Here is a 20,319-nt window from a genome sequence, read left to right on the forward strand (position 1 = left end):
CAGCTGCAGCCTCTGGTGTAGCCTCAGAGGAATCAGTTGGATCTGTAAAACGGGTTCATTTTGTACAGACAGATCTGAGAGAAGGGTAAGCGAGGTACTATCCCTGACTGCTGGTTTTGTATGTATAGAGTGGGTACCTGATAAAACAACAATCGGCCTTGGGAAGTTTACAGATTTTCCTCCCAGAGTAGGAGAATTTCCGATGGGTTCTAACTTGAGCCAGTTCCAGTACAATCTCTGGGAGCTAGCACAGACCTCCAGACTGAAGATGCCCTTTCCTCAGATGGCATTGTGGCCAGCTTTTGCCTGGTTTGTGTCCAGCAGGAGAGGGTGGATCGTGAACACCTCATACAGCATTTTGCTTGAGGGGGACCGGAGACTGGCTGGGTGTGGAGCATGGGGCATGTTACCTCCTGGTCATCAATTTGAATTGAGTAGCTGCACTGAAAGTCTTTGCCAGTGGATAACATGTGAGTGACTGACCGGGCAGTCTGGGTGAAGCATTTTGTAGGTCCTAAGCCCTATCTCAACATGGGCACAGAGGGCAAATTCATGGCAGTCCCAGTAGTGAGGCAGTGACTAGCTGGACCAGGGGAGACTGAATGGTTGAATGTAAGTGATGGTGGAGGATTCTGATGAGGCCCCTCTGGCCCAGGCTGTGTCCACTCTCCGGGCCTGGGTACCTGGCAGCACTTCCCTGATTATGGGGCCTTGTTTTCGTTTTCCTTCCTGTCTTTGAACCAGGATGAGGAGCTGCTGAATCGCATCCAAAGCACCATCATCAATGTGCAGGAGGACTGCGAGAAGCTCAACACTATCACAGGGAACCTCATCGAAGAGCATCGCCAGAAGCAGAAAGACATTGATGTGAGTGGCAGGCCTGGCCAGAGGAACTGTTATCAGCGTGGTCTGTTAAATGGGATGAGTTTCAGCCATGCTCACGTAGAAGTTAGGCTGTTCTTAGTGTTGCTCATTCTCATGATTCATCCCCATCAGCAAGCAGTGGGGCAGTGAATGCCCCTGAGAGCAAAGAGATCCCAAGACAGGAAGAAAGTGTAGTCATGGAATATGCCTAAGCTTCTCCCTTCTCATCCTCACCCCTGACTTGCTAGATTTAATGGGGGTTTAAGATCTCTGAATCCTAGATGCCTTCAGGTGGTAACAGGGAGTTTGTGCAGTTGCTGGGAGGTGACAACGAATGACTGTGCAGTAGGTTTTCATCCCCTGCTCTCCTGTGTACCTTATAGGTTCTGTTCCAGTCTCTGGAAAAACTGGAAAAGGAGAAAGCAGATAAGGAGCATCTGGAGATGGAAATCGATGTGGTAAGGAGAGGCACGGGCATTGGGTTAGCTGGAGATGGCTACCATCTGTGCCTTCTGGCATAGTCTCAGGCAGGCAGAGTGGGATTACAGGCTCCCCCAGGGGTGGGAGGCTGATCCCTAGCTTCAGACCAAAGATCTTGGATCTACTGCTTCACCATGGGCAGGTCTCTTGAGATCTTTGAGCACAAGTTTAAATGGGGCTAATGACACTTGCCAGCCCCTGTAAGTTGTTCGGAGATCAGCTGAAGGAAGCTCCAGATAAAGGCTGAGATGTTATTATGTAGGATCTATATGATGCTTTGCATCCTCTCAGTGCAACATGAACTACTGAGATGCATGCGTGCATTCTCCCTACGTGTGTGTGTGTGTGTGTGTGTGTCTTTAAAAATAAGTCATGAACTGTACTGTGTGGAAGTTGGAATTGCCAGTTCCAGCCTCTGATTTTGGTCCCTTGGGTGCTCTGGGTCCAAGTGAACCACCATGAATTTTCAGATGTGCTGAGCACCCACTGTTCTAACAGTGTTTAAGCCAAAGGAGACTCTAGTGTAGAGTTGTCCTTGAGGTAACTATGGTAAGTTAGAGGGGTGAGGAGCTGTCTAGGTTTACAAACTCTTCTGAAAAACTAGAGCTGCATCTGCTTCAGTGAGGAAGCTCCCAATGAGGGGAAAGGGGCGAAGGATGATAGCTAGGACGAAGGGTAGAGCCATTGCTTGGAGCACCCAAGTCCTGACTGTAGGAGGGGGAGGTGTCTCCTCGGTAGGGAGTAGGGAGGCAAAGTTTTTGTATGGTTCCACATCAGACTGTGGAACAAAAATGCACATCTCTTTCGAGCCCTGGATCCAGCTGAAGATCTTCCTCTTCCTTCTCTTTTATTTTTCTCCCTTGCCAGAAAGCTGACAAGATCTCCCTGGCTAGCAAAGTCAGCCGCAGCCAGTTTGATGCTACCCTGGAGCAGCTCAACAAAATGATCCAGGATCTGCTGAATAAAATGACAGGGCATGAACAGGACTGGCACAAAGTGCTTGACAAGCTCGTGGTGGAGATGGACTCCAAGGTAAGATGGAGTCATTCACAGTGTCATAGCCCCAGTCAGTATGTCAGCCCTGGGTAGCCATGGTCAGGGCCTTGCCTGGTTTATAAGAGGGGGAGACTGGGAGCTTGTTCCTTTTTAAGACACCGTAAATCTGCTAGAGCCACTGAAGTTTTATAGATATCTTTACACAGGGCCTGGTTCCCTCGTTTATATTGTCAGACCACTGCGATGAGGCCCTGACAACAATCAGGTTGTCAGTACTTATTTTTAGCCCTTTCTTCCTCCCCTTTCTGTCATGGAGCGAGTCCTGAGTCCAGGAACAAAGCAGCTTGGCTCATAGCTGCCATAAGAGAACAGGCTTTCAGGTCTCACATTGTAGGCAGGATCTGGTGAACCCATCTTTCAGGCTGCTGCTGGTCTCAGGGAGGGAGAAGAGATTCTCTGGAGTGTTTACCTTATAAACCAGGAGTCTTCAGGACTGGAATGCTTTGCTTTGAGAATTGCCCCATGTTGAGCTGAACTTTCTCACCCTCTTCAGTCCCTCTGCCAACTTGTCATGGCCTTATGCTTCCCAAATCTGTCCACCATCTTCCCCCATGCCCAGCTGTGCCCCAAGAAGCCTCATGGCCTCCCTCATTGGTTGTGTCACAACACAGCCATTCCTCGTCTACATGGCACAGGGCACTTGGGTATAATAGCACCCAGGCTGGCTCACTTCTACTGGGTGGGAGACTAGAGGTGGTGTAACAGCATTAGCAAAGTGCCCTGTGCCATGAGTTTTGAGGGTATTTATACTATGTCCTCACTGCTCTTGGGGAAGGGTGCACTTAAGTACATCCCACCCACCTGCATCCACCCTCTGGAAATGCAGCAAAGCTGCTCTGAAGGCATCATCTGTAGCTATTCTCATGCATGTTGGAAGACAAGAGGGGCTGCAGGGGGATGCCTCCAGAGTATACTTCACCACTGTGTTCCTGGTCTGAAGTGAGCAAGTGTGTGGGTATCTCTGCCATGGCAGTGCTTTGCCAGGGGGATATGCCCATAGTGGTGTGGTGCCCTACTGTTGTTTCACCACTTGAAAATGAGCTGCATCATTCGTGTGGTCTGTAAACCATAGGGAGGAGAGATGGAAAGGCCCCATTTGGTCCATCAGATCCAAGGTTGTTCCTGCCAGCACATTTCTTGACACTTCATCTCCTTTTTTAAATGGCCTGTGGGAGGTGGGATGGAGTTATCCACCATTTGCCTTGAGACCTTTCCAGACTTGAGTATCTCCGCTAATGGTGAGATCTGACCCTTTAGGATGTCCTTTGGGTGGATGGCTGGGTTTGTCCTTTGAGTCCTGGTTCTGCCACCCCATGTCACTGATCAGGACTTCTTAGTTCCATCAAACTCTTGTTGACCATGATCCTGTCTCATGGTTATCTCATGTTTCAAGCACAGGGCTCTGTGCAATAACCAAGGGGCTCCATCTGGATTGTAGCAACCAGATCTTTATTTAAAGATAAAACCATGTTGTACATTGTGTGCTCAGAGCGGTTGAGCAGTCCTCAAGCCCATGGAGCATCCTTCTGGTATCACCCTCCAAATTGCCCCTCCTACAACTCCTGTTCCCACCTGCAGGTTGCCTGCAGGTTGTTACACCTCGTATCCCATCAGTCACTAAGGAGCCATGATATGTGTGACATGGGCATGGCTCTGAAGAATGGTGCCTTGCCTTGCAGCTGGACCGCCTGGAGTTAGACCCATTCCGGGAGCAGCTTGAGGAGCGGTGGAAGGCCATCCGGAAGCAGCTGAAGGAGAAGTCTCCACAGTATGAAGCAGATGAAGCAGCTGGGATCAGGAAGTAAGTTGCACCTCTGGCTTCCTGGCAGCACTTTTGAACAAGGGGCTGGTGTTTCTGATGTGCTGAGATCACCTCAAGCTGTGTCTGCACTGCAGGCCTGTCCTGAGTAGCTTTAACCTAACCAGTCGTTTACAGTGGCACAGACATCATTGCGGTTTGAAAACGTGTGAAAGTATGTAGGGTCCTGAATGGGCACTGGAGCTGCTTAATCTGGGGCTTCCCTGCTCATAGTACCAGGGCCAACTAGAGTAACAACAGCTTTGTGCCGACACATACTTCTAAGATGATTGCAGCCATAGTCAAGGATATCATCCTTGTGGTTGTACATTGTGTGCTCAGAGCGGTTGAGCAGTCCTTAAGCCCATGGAGCATTCTTCTGGTATCACCCTCCAAATTGCCCCTCCTACAACTCCTGTTCCCAAGCATGCCAAAATCTTCCCAGTTTGACTACCATTTTAATTAAGCATTAGAAGGCCCTAGGGCAGGTGCCTTAGACCAGAAGAGCTATTTCCATATGTGAAGGAGAATAACTAGACCAGTAATGGGCACCATTCTGCTAGTATGCCTGCCTCTTGATACAGCTCCAACTCTATTAATTCAAAAGAACCCATAATCCTAAGGAAAATCATTATACTGATCCATCCTAAAGAAAATCATTATACTTTGCAGAGGAGCTCTGAGGTTCTTGTGCTTTGTCCTAATCCCACTGCAATGCATTTGAATTAATGGTATCTTTGCCTAATGGCGATCCTGCTTCTCAAGATCAGTTGCAGCCAGCGGCTCTACTGCAAAAGCATGTGGCTGGATTCATCAAGGGATACCAAGATTTTCAAAGCTACTGGAAAGATTCAAAGTGAGCAGGCTTCTGAAGCCCCTAGGCAAGCCTGAGAGAGCTCACCCTGAGGATTTAAGAATTAAAATGGAGGAGTTGATCATCTGTAAAATCTGCTGCTTCACACGTCATGTGGAAGGCAACAAGAGGCTGTGGTGATGGGCTGGAATGCAGGATCCTCAGGGTACACAGTGCTCCTAAGTGCAGCACCAAGAATCACAGGTCTGCCCAGCCCTTCCTGCTGGGTATTCACAAGACCTGGAAATCAGGCTCTGAAGCCACCATGAGGAGCCCCCCACTGAAGGGTCAAGCTGGAGGAAGAGGCAGAGGCTGCCCCAAGGGTGGCCTCATGTCTTGAGTACCCAGGTTGGACATGTGGGCATAAGCAAGGGGGAAAGACCTAGCCTAAGATGAAGATGACAGATAGCTGCAACTTAAGGGAGAGGGGGTGGCATTGGTATTCATGGTTTCTGTTCCCAGCTTTGCATTTGCAGCATCTTCCATGGAAGCCTTGCGTTACCCTGCTCCCATGTCTCAGTTTACACATGCAAGTGTTATTTGAAAGCCTCCCTTGGGGTCACTGCTCAGGCTGTGCCTCAAGTACTGTGAGCTCCAGAGATGACAGGTGCCAATGAAATATTCCCATTGCAAAGTTTTTTTCCAGCACCTTGAATTGCCACCAGTTGTGAACCGTTACCCATTCATTGTCACCAGAGGGCACCAGTGCCCTGCCAGTAAGTACATGGGCCTTGTACAAGCTGCCTAAAGCAATGCAAACTGTCAGTTCCTACATAGTCCTGTTAGATGCGGAGCCAGACGACTGACAGTCACCACCTTGTGTGGCCCACGTGTTCTGGGAGATGCAGATAAGATCTGACAGCCCCCACCCTCTTCCCAGGCCCACACACACATGTGTAGACACACACCCCACTCCCACGGGCTGCCTGTTGTTTTCTGTCCTTTGAAGTCAACACGTGACGGGTTAAAAAATAAAAGCAAATGGACTCAGATGACACCAGGCAGGCTGCCCTTGGGCATAGGGGGGTGTGTGTGTGTGTGACTAATTTCAGTTCTGCCCGTAGGGTTATCTTGAAATTATGGGCGAGTTCAGAGCTGCCAGGCAGTCCCTGCCAGATGCATCCCATTTTCCCATCAGTTCAGGGCAGGTATTCCATCATGCCAATTGCTGACTCATGATCATGACCCTGTCCTTGCTCAATGAATGCCGGGATTGATAAGGATGGGCACCGTGCTGTGGCTTGGGGTTCTTGGTTCCCTGCTATCTGAAGGTTGTAAATCTGAGTCCTGCTTCTGAGCCATCTTGCCTGCACCCCCAAGCCTTAATGGAGATGCAGAGGGTATAAAAACCTCTTTAGTTTCATAGGGAATGCCAGGTTATGATGCACACTTAAGCAATATTTTCAGGTGGGTGTTTAATGCTGATGAAACTGCAGCCTTGGTATAACGTGTATAAGCCCCTGTATGTGGCAGGTATGCATGTGTGTGCCATATATTGTTCCAAGTATAAGTCACCCCCCCCTTTTTTATTACTACCTCAAAAAGAGCCATAAAAACTGCTCTCAACTTATACACAGAGTTGACCTATAATTGGGCTCGTGACACCAAGGCAATAATCACATCAGCACCTTCATAGATGCATTGAACATATGAGTGCAGACTATTGTCATATTTGGGGAAACAAAAGTTTTTCTTGAATCTGGAAATGTGGTGCTGACTTACACACAGGGTCATCCTGTCATCAGAGCAGTACAGTATATTTCATACTCGTGTGCATGTGGGGCTGTGGAAGAAAGAGGGGGGCAAAATTATTTAGTAGCGATTACCAGAACAAGGGGTATATATGTGATGCATTTGTTGTGCTGGCAGTGTTGGCTCATGGTTAACGTTGGGGTCAAGACTCCTGGGCCTGCCACTGATCTGCTGTGTGATCATAGGCAAGTCACTTTCCTTCTCTCTGTCTCGGTGTTCACAGCGATGAAAGGAGAATAATGATATCGGCCCTCTTCAGAGTCAGAGGGGAAAGGGTTGCTGTTCAAAAGCATCACGAAATGTACCCCTGAAAGGAGCTGTAGAAGGAAAAATGTAGCTGATATAAAACAGTACGGATTGGTGGAGTGACTCTGACTTTGCCAGCTGAGGCTTTGGCCCAATGTACGCACCTCTTGAGAAATCATGGAAGGGGCCGCAAGAGGGCGTCTCATCCAACCCCTTGCTAAGGACAGGAGTGTCCCTGCCTTAACTCTCTCAGCTTCCACTGACAGATCCCAGAGCCGCTTTAGGTGATCTGGTCTGTGCTCACCCACCCGCATAGTTAGACAGCCCTTCCTAAGCTCCAGCCAGACTCTGTCTGTGTACAGTTTTCATATAAGGCCAGTTCCTAGGCCAGTGTATTTCTGAGAGGTGACCACAGAGTGGATACGTAGTGTTCCACAGACTACTCCAGGTCTTAGCACTTGCTGGGTATATTCAGGCATCCTCTCGGTTTGTACCTCTGTAACATCATCTCTAGTCATATTCCCTTTGGCACAGATCTGAACAAAACAACACCCCAATCCTATAATAACCCACACATCTGCTCCCACCTCTGCAGGCGCCTGCTGGCTCATTTCCACTGCATCTCCTGCGACAGACCCCTGGACATGGTGGTGCCTGGCCCGTAAGTCCAAGATCCTTTTACCAGCGGTGGGGATCTGAGTATGGACTGGCAGAACTGTTTGTCTCCAGAGTGTGCTGGCCCTTTTCCTGCTTGGGGCTGATGGACGGTCACTGCTGGTGGATTTCTTGAGTTCCCTGTGGTGATGGGGGAGATGATGAGGATGGGAATGGAAAAAACAGTGGTACTGGGTGCACCCCTTCCATACCCTCCACATGCAGCGTGGGTATTGCTGTATGCCCTGTCACAACAGAACTAGCGGTCTGACTCCCAGGGGCATTTTTGAAGCAGTTTTTGGGGTGTGGGGCCAGGCTATTTTCTGTACCATCTCAGGTGTCATCTTAAGTCAGTTTCTGGCTTTTGCTGTGCAGAAAACCCTTCCCAGAGGGATATGATGCAATAATTAGATTCATTAAAGGTCACTTAGAGGAACTGCCTTGCCTGATCCAAGCACCAGGTTCCCAGGAGTGGTTTGGACTCACTAAGCATGTCTACACATGCATGTACTGTACAGTAAGTTACTGCGCAGTAAGCGGGTTTTAGACTGGTGTCTACACATGTAGCTGTTACAGTGCAGTAATGTTGTGTGTGCACTGACTTGGGAGTAAAGTTACTCCCAGGTCAGTCTACACAGAGTTACTGTGTAGTAAGGTGTCTACACATGCCTTGCTGTGCAGTAACTACTCAGGAGTAAATTTGCTACCTATATCATGCAGGTAACAAATTTACTCCCGAGTCAGCGTAAGTTACCATAGTTAGTGTGCAGTACAGGTGTGCACATATAGACACGCACCCGTACTGCACAGTAAGTTTTGGTTACAGTGCAGTAATGGTGCATGTATAGATGTGCCCATTAGCTGCAGAAAGAATTGCACCACCTTGCTGTGCTGGCCCAAGCGCAGTGCAGGAAACCAGGCATAATCTGTGTTCCCCTCCTAGTTCTGCCACTGACCCACTTGTGTTTCCCTGGGCCAGTCACTTGACCTCTCCATGTTCCTGACCATCCAAGAAGAGGATAATATTTTCCTGGTTAATGAGTTAATGATTTGTGCAGAGCATGGCTAATGGAAAGTGCAATAAAAATGAACCGTGAAGTAACAAGACCCAGGTGCTTGGCCCTTCCCTGGTCCTTCCTGAACTACTCATTGGGTGGTGCTAGCTTGAAATCCACATGATAGCTTTATTCCACCCATGGGCAGGGATCCAGCGGTACAGAGCTCTAAGCTCTAACTGCCACAGTTTGTCCACTGCTACAATCGAACAGGCGCTGCAGTGGGATAGCAGGGCAGATGGTCAGCAGAATGCCATATGCATCAGATCTCCTCGTCCAGACACCTATGATTTGCATTTCTGCACTTGGGAGAGGTGTGGGCAAGGCCCAGGAATGGGGAAGGAGGGTGTGAATTGGTAGACCAGATAATCCCAAACCCCCTTTGACCTCCCCATATTCTGTATTTTGGCATAGCATAGGCACAAACTGCTCTAACTTGAGCTGTGCAGAAGGCAGGGCACTCGCCGAGTTCCCCAGCCTGCCCCTGCCCTTGCCTCTGATCCATTCCCTGTTCTTACAGGCCCTTTTTCGAACTTCTCCACGGGCAAGTGTTGGCACAGGAGATTTTCTCAGGAGGCCGTTTCTACCCCATCACAGCAGCACTGGGGATTGGGCATAACTGAGAATTGAGCCCAAAGTCTCCGGGCCAGCAGGGGTTAGAATCTTTTGCTAGACCAGGCCCACAGGATTTACAGCCCAATAAATTTCTCCAAGAGCAGTAAGGGCAGAGAGCAGAATTACATCTGCAATACCAGACAGATTTCCTCCTTGCCAGGTGGTTCTCCCAGCTGTTTTGGCATCCCTTGCTGGAAAGCAGCCATCCCAGCATGAGACTGCTCGGGACCCACTTCAAGGATGGAGCCTGTCATCTCCCTCCTCGGCAGTTGCCAACCCTGGACCATGCCAGGCAGTGGATTTAAAGACCAGGCACATTATTGTTCTCCCCTGACTCCTTTGCATTTGGCTCCACCAGGACCATCACACGCATCCCCTCTGTGCCAATGCTGCCGACTCACCGCTCTGTCCGGCCCTACACTGTCTACGAGCTGGAGCAAGTCAGGCAGCAGTGCCGCAGGTATAGTGTACTCAGGGGCAAGGGATTTCCCTCTATTGTTGCACTTCCCAGGCAGTCACTTGCAGTGTGGAGATAGGGAGGAGAGTGGGTGAGATGCTACTGCTAGTTGCAGATGCCTACATCAACCAGGTAGGTTGCAAGATGGGGATGGGGCCCCTCCCGGAGCAGCCCTCCATTTCCATCTGCCACAGCATTAGAGACAAGTAGGGCTCTCCCCACCTCCACTTCTTTGGGGGGCTCTCCCCACCTCCACTTCTTTGGGGCTCAAGGTCTCCTCTTCTAGGGGGAGCATTGCCTGTGTACCTTCTTGGATGTGCTGATGTACCACTGATCTTTGCCAGCCCAATGAATGGCACTCCAGTGCCTTCTTGAAGAACAGCACCCTTATCCCTTCACCTGGGAAGGCACTTTTCCTGGGGGAATTTATTTACAGACTATTGAAAACTGTCTGTGGGCCAGAGCTTTACCTAGGTGTTTAAATCACAGCCCTGAGAGTTATGGTAACTTACAGAAGTGCCTGCACTGCAGGAGTTTGTGTCCCAAGTCCTGCACCAGCTTATGCTGGGATTGGTGTGAACTCTTGGCTGGATTCTCCAGGAGCCTTTTCTTGGATTCCTTCAAAGCTGGGGTCAGGAATCCAGAGGGAACAACTTAGTTCATTACATCAAGAAACCCCATTGATCTCCTAAGAGGTTGCATTGGGGTAAGCCAGAGCAGAGTTTGGCCCTGTTAGATACTTGCAAGGGGTCAGCTGGCCCTTCCCGCCAAGCCCATGCCCAATCCCAAGGGAAACTTTTTAAATACGTTCATGTATGACAATAATGTGTTGCAGGCACATCCTAGCCCCAGACTCGGTGAACCCACCCTGTTTCCCTTGACTGGGAGAGACCGCAACACTTCTTGCACGGCTGAGAGAACCACATTGGCCCATGGGCAGCGAGTGCTGTGGGTCCAGCAGGCATGGTGCCCTCAGGAGGGCAAGTAGCCTAAGCAGCTGCTCTAGGGAGAAGCCTCATCACAGAGCATGAACCCTGCAGCATGAAGTAACCTCATGCTCCCCAGAGGGTTCTGCTATAGGGTGGGAGGTTTACTGGCAGGGCTGAGTGGGGGAGGCCTCTCGTAAGGTGAGGACCATGGTGTCCAGCATTATGAAGAGGTGGCCAGTGCAACTCCCAAATGGTGCTTGTGGGCAGTGCCTGCTGCCCTGTCTTCCAGGAGCAGCTCATTGGCAAGGCTCAGCCTCTCTCCTGGTGCCTTAGCCCTGCTTAACGATGTGATTTCTCCTTTCCTTCCCCCTCTCTGGCTCTGTCTCCCCCAGCCTGAGGTTAGGAGCTGTCCTCTCGCCTCATGCTGATGGGCTCCTGCTGGAGAAGAGCACGGGCCTGGGCGGGCTGCACAGCGTCCACTCCAAGATGCTGATGGATATAGAGAAGGTGCAAACCCACTATGGGGGCACGGCGAGGGCCAGCAGTCAGATGATCAGGGAGCTGCTGCAGTCACAGTGTCACAGCCTGGGCCACTATCACCAACGGTAGGACAGCAGGTCTGAGCCAGGGGCGCTTGCCCAGGGGCTGAGCTCAGAGCATGACCCAGGGCCCAGGAGAACTGCAGAAAAGGGACCATGATGCCAACTCTCAGCAGAGAGCTTCAGGTCCAGGGCAGTCCTCAGCCCCATCTTAGTCGGTATATTCTGTAGAGCCTGTTAATGAGTGAGGCTCAGGCCCCCCTCCCAGCTTGCTGAGCATAGCCTTCCCCCATCCTGACTGACACAGGGGGCCCAGTCCTAGAGTCTTCTGATTCTCCTTATGGCTGCCAACTGTTTGCCATCCCTGCATCCACTATGGCTGAGCAGGCATCTTGCTTGGAGATGCAGCTGGTGAAGGGCTCATGTTGCTCTCTTTCTCCTCTTCCCCAACACCTCTAAGGTGTCTCCTCCACCCCTAGTGTATGATACAGCCTTGGGGCAGAGAGGAGGAAAGGGTTGTGATCAACATGTGGTAGGAGACAGGCAGAGGCTCGGCAAAGCAAGCAACGCACAGCCAGGGACCTATGTCTCTCTGTGCCTCACAGGCACACAGGGCTTAGCTAGCTGGTCCAGCATCTTGTCTCCAGCATTTGCAAATACCAGAGGCTCCAAAGCACCCTGTAATGGCAGAGGACAGAACAGCCTGCCCTGGGTGCAAGGTTGGCCTAACCCACCATTAGTCAGAAGTTGGCGTCTGCCCCTGAAGCACAACACTTAGTGCATCTCTCCCGGGGAGGCGCCCACTGAGTATGGTGGACGTGGGGCGCGATCTGACCAGAGGGGATATGTCATGGGAGGAAGGCAGAGTGCTGGCTCGAGACATGCACTCAGCATTTGAGGGTCCATAGCAACGACTCTTCATGCTCAAACTGGCCTTTGGACTGCAGAAGTGTTCAACACACTGAGGAGCTGCTTGATCTGAGCCATGTTGAGGCCAATTCTCTAGCTGTTGTCATGGTAGCCACTCACTTCAGCCAACAAAGCTCTTTGCGAGGAAACCTCAGTGGTTTCACTGCTGGCTTTGTATTCCAGTGGGTCAGATCCTTCTCAAGACTCACCCCCTTGCTCCCTCCCCTGCCCCACAGGGACAGCAGTAATCATTAAAACCAGTATAGAGTAGACCACAGCAGCTTCAAAGAGACAGCGCAGGGCAGAGGAATGACATCCAGCAAAGGGGATCTTGGCTTCCCCTGCTGCCAGTCCTCTCCATGCAGCCATCTGTCATTTCCTTGGAGCTGCTGGCTACCTGTCACTGTGCATCACTGCTGGTGCTAGGGCTGGGGACCTCCCTTCACTGCCTGGCCGGGCCCCTGAGCCTCTGTCTTTGGGCTGGATGCCTCCCTGCTCTCTGGAAGTCTGTTGTACCCTTCTCTTTGAAACCTGTTTGTGTGTATACGTTTCCCTTTGTCTGCCATTCGGCAGCCAGGCTGACCCTTCTCCCTGTAAAGTTGGTGGCTCTGTGGATTAGTACAATGGACTTCTCCCCACTGGAGATCTGGCCTCAAGTTTCTCAGGCACAATGATAAAAAAGGCTGGGCTCATCTTCTCCTTGTTTGGGCCTCCTCAAGAAAGTCTGACCTTGTAAAGCGTTGAGCTGCCTCAGTTTCTCTCAGTGTTAGTGGGATTAAGCCCAAAACCTCCCCGCACTGTGGAGGAGTAGGAGGAAGTGAGGGTCTCATTTGGGTCTGGGGACCCTTTTTCCTAACTCATGTTTTCTAAAGAGATCATGAAAGGTTTGTTTCCCTCTTCTTTCTCCTTAGAAAGATCGGGAACATCCAGTCTGCTTTTTTCTGGAGGATTTATTATACGAACTGGGAGCTTTCTCAGCTCATAAATGACAGGGTAGTAGAAAGGACTGGACCTTTAACAAGGATCACCCTTCTCCCAAGGGTTCTTGGGCATTTGAGTTAAATACCTGCCAAAACATTTGGCATGGAATTTTAAAGCAGCTGGACAAAAGCCACTTCCCCTCTCAATCACTCTGGTGTGGTTTGCTGGCAGGGTCTTACCAGGCTTTTAGCTTTCCATTGGGATTTTTGGGAAGGGAAAATGGGATAAGTGAAACACCGTGGTCTAGTTTAGTAAAGATGGAGGATATTTTTTTTGTTGCCAGGCTCTCTTTGTATACGCTAAAGCCAGCACAAAAGGTCACATGCCCAGCCCTGTCCCCTGCAGGCCACTCTTGATGTTAAGGGGTTGGTAGAAGGAGCCCTGTGATACTCTGAGGACTCGCAGTCCAGTGGTGAAGAGAAAGCCTTTGCTCTGGTAGCCAGCTGGGCTTCACAGGGTGGCCTGCAGGGTTCTCTGCCATTTCGCTTGCTGAGTCTGCAATGTTGCCTTCCTACAGTGACAAGATGGCAGAGATGGAGTGTGGCTACCTGTCCGTACCTCGGCATTGTGGTGGCAGCCACACCATCACCTACCCCTACAGGCGCTACACACGTCTGCAGCAGATTGCCCATTGCGTGCCAGGGCACCCAGGGGAGACAACTATGCTGGCAGTGATGAAGGTAACAGTGACTACGGCGGTGGGGAGAGAGGCCAGGAACAGTGGTGGCCTATTACAGTATTATCCCTGCATTCCCTCTCTGCAACCCCCTTTTTCCTGCCAGTGCTTCCTTACCACATAAATCAGCTTGCCAAAAAGCCCAGCCTGCCTGCTGTGGCCCTTGGTTCATCCATCTTTGCTGAGCTTGTACATTGCTGCTTCTTGAGAGACTTTGCCCTTACTAGCATGACCACCCTGCTCCTAGGCTGTGGGAGACAGATCCCTGATCTGATGATCTTAATAACAGCCCACTTCCACACCCACTATTCCCTGCAAGGACTGGGACAGAGAGAGACTGAGAGGGAAATACCACATGCGCTAGTCTCCTGTTCCAAAAGGGACACGAGAGCGCGCCCCACCAACCCTAAGGGCTCCTGCATGATGTCCTAATAGTGCCCATTTCCTGGCATCTGTCATGGGCAGTTTCCTTTCTGCTCTTCCTGCTCCCTACAGAGGTTTCAGCCCTGGACTTGAAATGCAGGCCCGATGTTAGAAGTAGCTAGAAGAGGAAAGCAAGGCTGAAACAATCTGTCTGGACTCACTGGCTCCGAACTCCCTTAGATGCTTTGAAAGTACATGGATGTTGTCATCCCCATCCCTAAAAATCAGTTGGATGTAGTTACCTTTGGAAAAACATACCCTGGGTCTTAGCTTCAGCAATGTAAATCCAAAATAACTCCCTGGACTTTTTTAGCTTATCAGAAGGGAAAGGCATTCTATAAAGTACAGTTCAGGTGGTGCTTATGGAGTACCTGCTCTGGAGTGATCTCTAACGGAGGCACACATGCATGTGTCCAGAACAACACTCCTTCTTCCACAGACCCAAGCACGCCGTTACATTTTGTCTGGGATGGTGGCTGGTGGTACTCCTATAAGCAGACTAGGTGCTATTTTGAACCAAGGCAGGGTACATCACCCTGTTTCTCAGTACAAAGGTACTGCTGTGAAGAGCATGTATACAAGGAGGATGAGGCTTTTTTTAAGTGTAGAGCCCTGCTCTGGAAAGTGACTGTATAAACACAGCCCCTGCTTCCTCAGCAGATCTGCCCTCTGGATGTGTGCGGAGTCAGATCTGCTGATGATAGCAACAGAAACAGGATGTTACTCCTGTTCGTCCCATGGAGCCAGCGCAACCCCAGTCGCATGAGCTGAATTCTATTTTTGTCTCGCATATCGTCAGCTCGACAGTTTGCTGAGTCCTGATGGAGGAACTGGTTGAGCTGGAAAGAACCCAACTTGACTCTTGGATCCCTGGATAAGTTTGCTGGGCTAGTGGTTAAAGAAGCCACCGATTTGCATATAAAATGATTGGATCAGATACAGAGTTGCTACAGGTGTGTGTACACCACAGACTCCAGCATGGGGTAGAGGTATCTAGAGCTGGCTCTGAATGACTAGGAGTCCTGACTGCAGCTGACTAGGATCCTCAGACTGTGATGTTCTCACCGGTCACTTGTCTATAGAGAACCCCACAGTCACGTTTTATGGAGGATGTTAGGTGAATGACCCCAGAGAAGAATGTTCCCCCTTGTTCATCCCACCCAGCCTGTTTTCAGGGAGTTTCACTGCTCCTCATTTAAAGAGGAGGCATTTGGAAACCAATCCATGCCGCCTCCCCCACACTGCCCAAGGCTGACATTAACCACTGGCATCATTGTCTTTTCCATCTTTGCATTTTCTCCACAGCATGGCGAGGTGGATATCCTGGGCCTAGATGGACACATCTACAAGGGGCGGATGGAAACAAAGCTACCGTCCATTTCAGGGAAGAATGGTAAGGTACTTGCCCAACACCTGTTTTCTCTAGGAGGGTTTGGCTGGAGAAACCAGCATGTCTCACCTGCACTTGCCTGATGGGTTATGTAGGATTGGGTGGAGCTTTGACCATCTAACTTTGATCTTCACCTGTTAGTAGTGGAATGTAGCTGGTTCTGCATTATGCTGCAGGGAGAGGAATATGGGATTAGATCGGAGAGAATGTCCTCTCCTTCCCCCAAAGCTAATCAGGTGTGCAGCTGGTACCCAGGGCCCCTGTCTCCCTAAGGTCCATAGATTCATAGATGTAGGGTCGGAAGGGACTTTGTAGATCTTCTAGTCCGACCCCCTACCCTGGGCAGGAGAGAAAACCGGACTCAAATGACCCCAGCTAGGTAAACTTCAAGCCTCCTCTTAAAGACCCCCAAGGTAGGAGCCAGCACCACTTCTCTTGAAAGTTGGTTCCAGATCCTAACCGCCCTAACTGTGGAGTAGTGCCTTCTAATATCTAGTCTAAACCTACCCTCTAACAACTTATGGCCGTTATTCCTTGTTACTCCAGGAGGCACTCAGGGAAACAAGATCTCTCCCAATCTCAGCTGGTTCCCCCTTTGTAAGTTTATAGATGGCCACTAGATCCCCTTCAGCATTCTCTTGTGAAGGCTGAACAGGTTAAGGTCCCATAGCCTCTCTTTGTGAGGTCTGCCCTGCTGTCCCTGGATCATGCGAGTGGCCTCCTCCAGACCCTCTCCATGCTGTGCACATCCCTCCTGAAGTGCGGCGCCCAGAACTAGATGCAGTACTCCAGCTGCGGCCCAACCAGTGTCACATAGAGGGGTAGGATCACCTCCTTGGCCCTGCTTGTGATGCATCTGTGGATGCACAACAAGGTACGGGTAGCCCTACTGACCATGTTCTCGCATTGTCGGCCCATGTTCATCTTGGAGTCAATAATGACTCCAAGATCTCTTTCTGCCACCGTGCTTTTGAGAAGGGAGTTCCCCAGCCTGTAGGTATGCTGCTGGTTCCTACTACCTAAGTGCAGCACCCTGCACTTGTCAGTATTGAATCCCATCCTATTTTCATTTGCCCACCCCTGTGACCTGTCCAGGTTCTGCTGTAATCTGTTCTTCCCTTTTAGCATGCCCAACTCACCACAAATCTTGGTGTCGTCTGTGAATTTAAACAGGCTGCTCTTCATCCCCTCTTCCAAGTCGCTAATAAAGAAATTGAACAATGTGGGCCCAAGGACCGAGCCCTGGGGGACCCCACTGCCCACTTCCCTCCAGGTCGAATATGACCCGTCCACCACTACTCTCTGAGTACAACCCCTCAGCCAATTTGCAGTCCATCTGACTGTAGGCATCAATGCTACAGTTGCCTAGCTTTTTACTGAGAATGGGGTAGGAGACGGTGTCAAAGGCCTTCCTGAAGTCCAGAAAGACTACGTCCACCATGACACCTGTGTCCAATGCTTTTGTGACCCAACTGTAGAAAGCAATCAGGTTGGTCTGACAGGACCTGCCCCTAATGAAACCGTGCTGGTTGCCCATGAGCATCATCCCTGATGCTGTCCCATAACAGAAGTGCTTCTTGATAATCTTCTCAAAGAGCTTCCCCAGGATTGGAGTAAGCCTAACGGGCCTATAGTTACTCAGGTCCTCCCTCGTCCCTTTTTTTGAAGATGAGGACCACATTGGCCTTCTTCCAGTTGTCTAGCACCTGGCCAGAGCACCACGAGTGCTCGTAAAGCTGTGCCAGGGGCCCCGTGATAACCCATGCCAATTCCCTCAACACCCTGGGGTGGAGAGCATCTGGACCTGCTGATTTGAACACATCCAGCCCCTCCAGAAGTTCCCTAACTCAGTCCTCCCTGAGCCTAGGCCTGGCAGAGTTTTTCCTGAGTCCATCCTGAATCTCGGTAGGAGAGTCCTGGTCCCTGCACAAGAAAATGGAAGCAAAGAAATTGTTAAAGAGGTCTGCATTCTCCTCTGGTGCAACCACCAGATTGCCAAGCATATCCTGCAGGGGCCCCATGTTACCCAGTGCCTTCTTCATACTCCCTATGTATTTAAAAAAGGACTTTTTGTTATCCTTGATGCTAGTCCTAGTTCCGTATCTGCCTTAGTTTTCCTAATAGCCCTGCTACAGACCCAAGTGGTGGAAGTATACTCCTCTTTGGGGCTAGCCCCTCCCTTCCACTGGGTGTGCACCTCCTGGGTGTCCTTATGTGACCTCCCCATCACCACAATATCTGACCACCTGATGCTAATGGCTCTAGCCTTACAAAACTGTCAGGTAGGGCAGTGCTGTTATCCCCATTGTACAGATGGAAACTGGGTAACAAGATAAGGGACTTGCCCAGTTGCACAAGAAAACAGTGGCAAAGGAGGATACTGAGCCTCCCAAACCCAAAGTCAGCCTGGCACCCAGTGAGCTACCCCTCCTCTTGTTTCCACAGAAGGAACCTGCAGCTGTCTCCCCAACCCTGCAATACTGTTTGAATGACAGTTTGGGGAATGGTGTGTAATCTCTAGGACTGCTGTGGTGCTGGACTGGAAGAAGGCTGAACTGTTGGGTAGTTCACATCCCATGTCCAGCCAGAGATGGGTGTCTGGCAGCTCTAGCCCATGTCCTGTGCACAGAGCACAAGGCTATTCTTGTCCTACTCCAGTTCTGGGTGCAAGGGGAGGCAGTGACACAGGGCCCCCAGTGCCCTGGGACTTCCTACTGTGATGCAATAACTCTTTTTTGTTCCTCTAACCTATCCTTTAGATGTTGCCCCCCGCTTCCACTCACACCCAATCCCCTATAAGTATGGGCCCTACTGTTCCCTGCAGGCCACTTAAACGACCACTCCCAAATTAGGCAACTTTTCAGCATAAGCAAGAGCACGTGGAGCTGTGGAGATGCAACGAGGGCACTGTGGGGTGGCTGCAAGGGTCTGTAAGGCCATGGCATAGCCACTGCATCAGACTGAAGCACGCAGCCGAATCAGTTAAGCACTGCATCAAGCCGTGTGAGGTAACCAAGTGGTGAGGGCACCTCTGTGTGTCACCCCCCTTTCAAAACAATTGCCAGGTCATGGCAGGAGCCTGAATGAACCTGCCCTTTCCTTTCAATGCCAAGAGCTCATCTGCTCTCTGGAAGACTGTTGGTTACATAAGAAAGCGCCTGAGACTGACAGTGGTGGTGGAGGTGCAAAACAATGCGGGCATGTTCAGATTTGCACACAGGTCTCCAGAAGGGAGAGCCATTCCCATCTCACAGGGAGCCCTGTGGAGGGAAAGGAGAGAAAAAGCCCCCTCAGAGTCTGGCAAGATCTGAGGAGAAACCTTACCCCATGCAATCGCCCTGACAAAAACGAGATGGAAACCCAAGTCCTGTTTCTGTCTCTGCCACAGGCTCCCATGTGATGGTGGGCATATCACACAGCCTGGGTTGCAGTTCCTCATCTGCAAACTGGGCATAACTGGAAGTGGGGGTAGGGGGATTATGAGACTGGATTTATTGATGCATGTAGCGTGGTTTAAGATCCTTAGCTAAAGCATGCTGTGAGAGGGCAAAGCATTTCTGAGGCACAGATTAAGCTCCTCACTGAGCTTCCTGCTCCCTAGTGCTGAGCGTTACTAAGCTAATCACATGACAGTGTATTTCTTCCCTTGTTTTGGGAACTCTTCTATTCTGCATGTGGGTACGTGCATTGTGATCTGCTACTTCACATTCCTCTGGGGCCGCTGGTCTGTGAGGAAGGTTTCCTTTATCTGGCTGGATGCATTGGAGATTCACAGACACATCCCCCCATGGGAAGTCCTTTTGGTCTCCAGGCTCATTGACTTGCATGGTGTTTCTTCAGGTTCATGGGGTGGTGTTTCAGTCTGGGGTGGAAGCCCTAAGGTTAACACCCATGTCAGATCTTCCTGGCTCTCCAGCGGGGGTGGAAACCTCTGCTTAAATGAGTCCAATCTTGTGCATCTTGAAGAACCATTGGAGTCTTCATGTGTTTCCCACCAGGTCCTTTGAAAACCAAATCCAAGCTCTCCCAATCCTCCTTCCAGAAGCAGTCGACAGGCATGGACATGGACAGCTTCCCAGCACGCCCTCAGAGTGCCAAGCTGTCTTCCCTCAGTAACACAGGTATGCCCATGGCACTGAGCTGTAGATGGTGCCCACTGGTGAGAACACCTTCCTGAGGGTGTGGGCCATAGAAACATCCCCTGTCTTCATAAGTGTCCCAGCAGACATCTCCCCACTCCGAGCCTGGTAATGTTAAGGGACTCAAGCAGTCTGCTTTGGGGTTTTCAGGGGAAATCCCCCCTCATTAGGTTCATTACCATAGGACCCAGGAATTAGTTGTTATCCACAGCAGAAGTAGCCAGCAGACGGGACATGAACTATAGAACAAGCCCTCTGCTCAGAGCAGGGCCAGTGCTGCTGCCTTTTGTCATGGCTAATGTTCGAAGCCCCAGCAGGATGTTGTCTTGCTTTCTGAAGCCAAACAGTGTATGGGGACCGGGGTCTCAGTGGGGAGGGGCAAGGAGGAGATCACTGGAACACATTTGCCCTTGGCCTGCATCAGGACGAGAAGGCTTCATGTGGTTTGGCCTGCCACATTCCCTTCTCCCAGCCCCCGCCATGCAGGTGACTATATCACCAAG

The 20,319-nt window shown here is 50.6% G+C and overlaps 1 protein-coding gene and 1 long non-coding RNA gene across 4 annotated transcripts in view; one reads left to right on the forward strand and one right to left on the reverse strand.

Moving 5' to 3' along the window:
• QRICH2 (glutamine rich 2) overlaps positions 1–20,319 on the forward strand; it is a 50,336-nt gene that overhangs the window by 21,216 nt on the left and 8,801 nt on the right. For 2 of the 3 annotated variants that reach the window (XM_090059477.1, XM_090059479.1), the window contains 9 exons: positions 745–867; positions 1,248–1,322; positions 2,212–2,376; positions 4,080–4,201; positions 7,645–7,710; positions 9,732–9,833; positions 13,706–13,868; positions 15,593–15,680; positions 19,676–19,798. In XM_090059477.1, the coding sequence (XP_089915603.1) occupies positions 745–867; positions 1,248–1,322; positions 2,212–2,376; positions 4,080–4,201; positions 7,645–7,710; positions 9,732–9,833; positions 13,706–13,868; positions 15,593–15,680; positions 19,676–19,798 (1,027 nt within the window). The remainder of the gene's footprint in view (positions 1–744; positions 868–1,247; positions 1,323–2,211; positions 2,377–4,079; positions 4,202–7,644; positions 7,711–9,731; positions 9,834–13,705; positions 13,869–15,592; positions 15,681–19,675; positions 19,799–20,319) is intronic. The other variant, XM_090059478.1, reaches the window with a different exon arrangement.
• Positions 4,209–19,681, reverse strand: LOC149858902 (uncharacterized). Its single transcript, XR_016443762.1, has 3 exons — positions 16,817–19,681; positions 15,747–15,847; positions 4,209–7,844 (listed from the first exon to the last, which is right to left on the reverse strand). It is a non-coding gene; the product is annotated as an uncharacterized LOC149858902 (long non-coding RNA).

The sequence above is a fragment of the Crocodylus siamensis genome, chromosome 8 (genome assembly GCF_052110815.1).
Source record: "Crocodylus siamensis isolate JL-2025a chromosome 8, ASM5211081v1, whole genome shotgun sequence".
NCBI lineage: Eukaryota > Metazoa > Chordata > Crocodylia > Crocodylidae > Crocodylus > Crocodylus siamensis.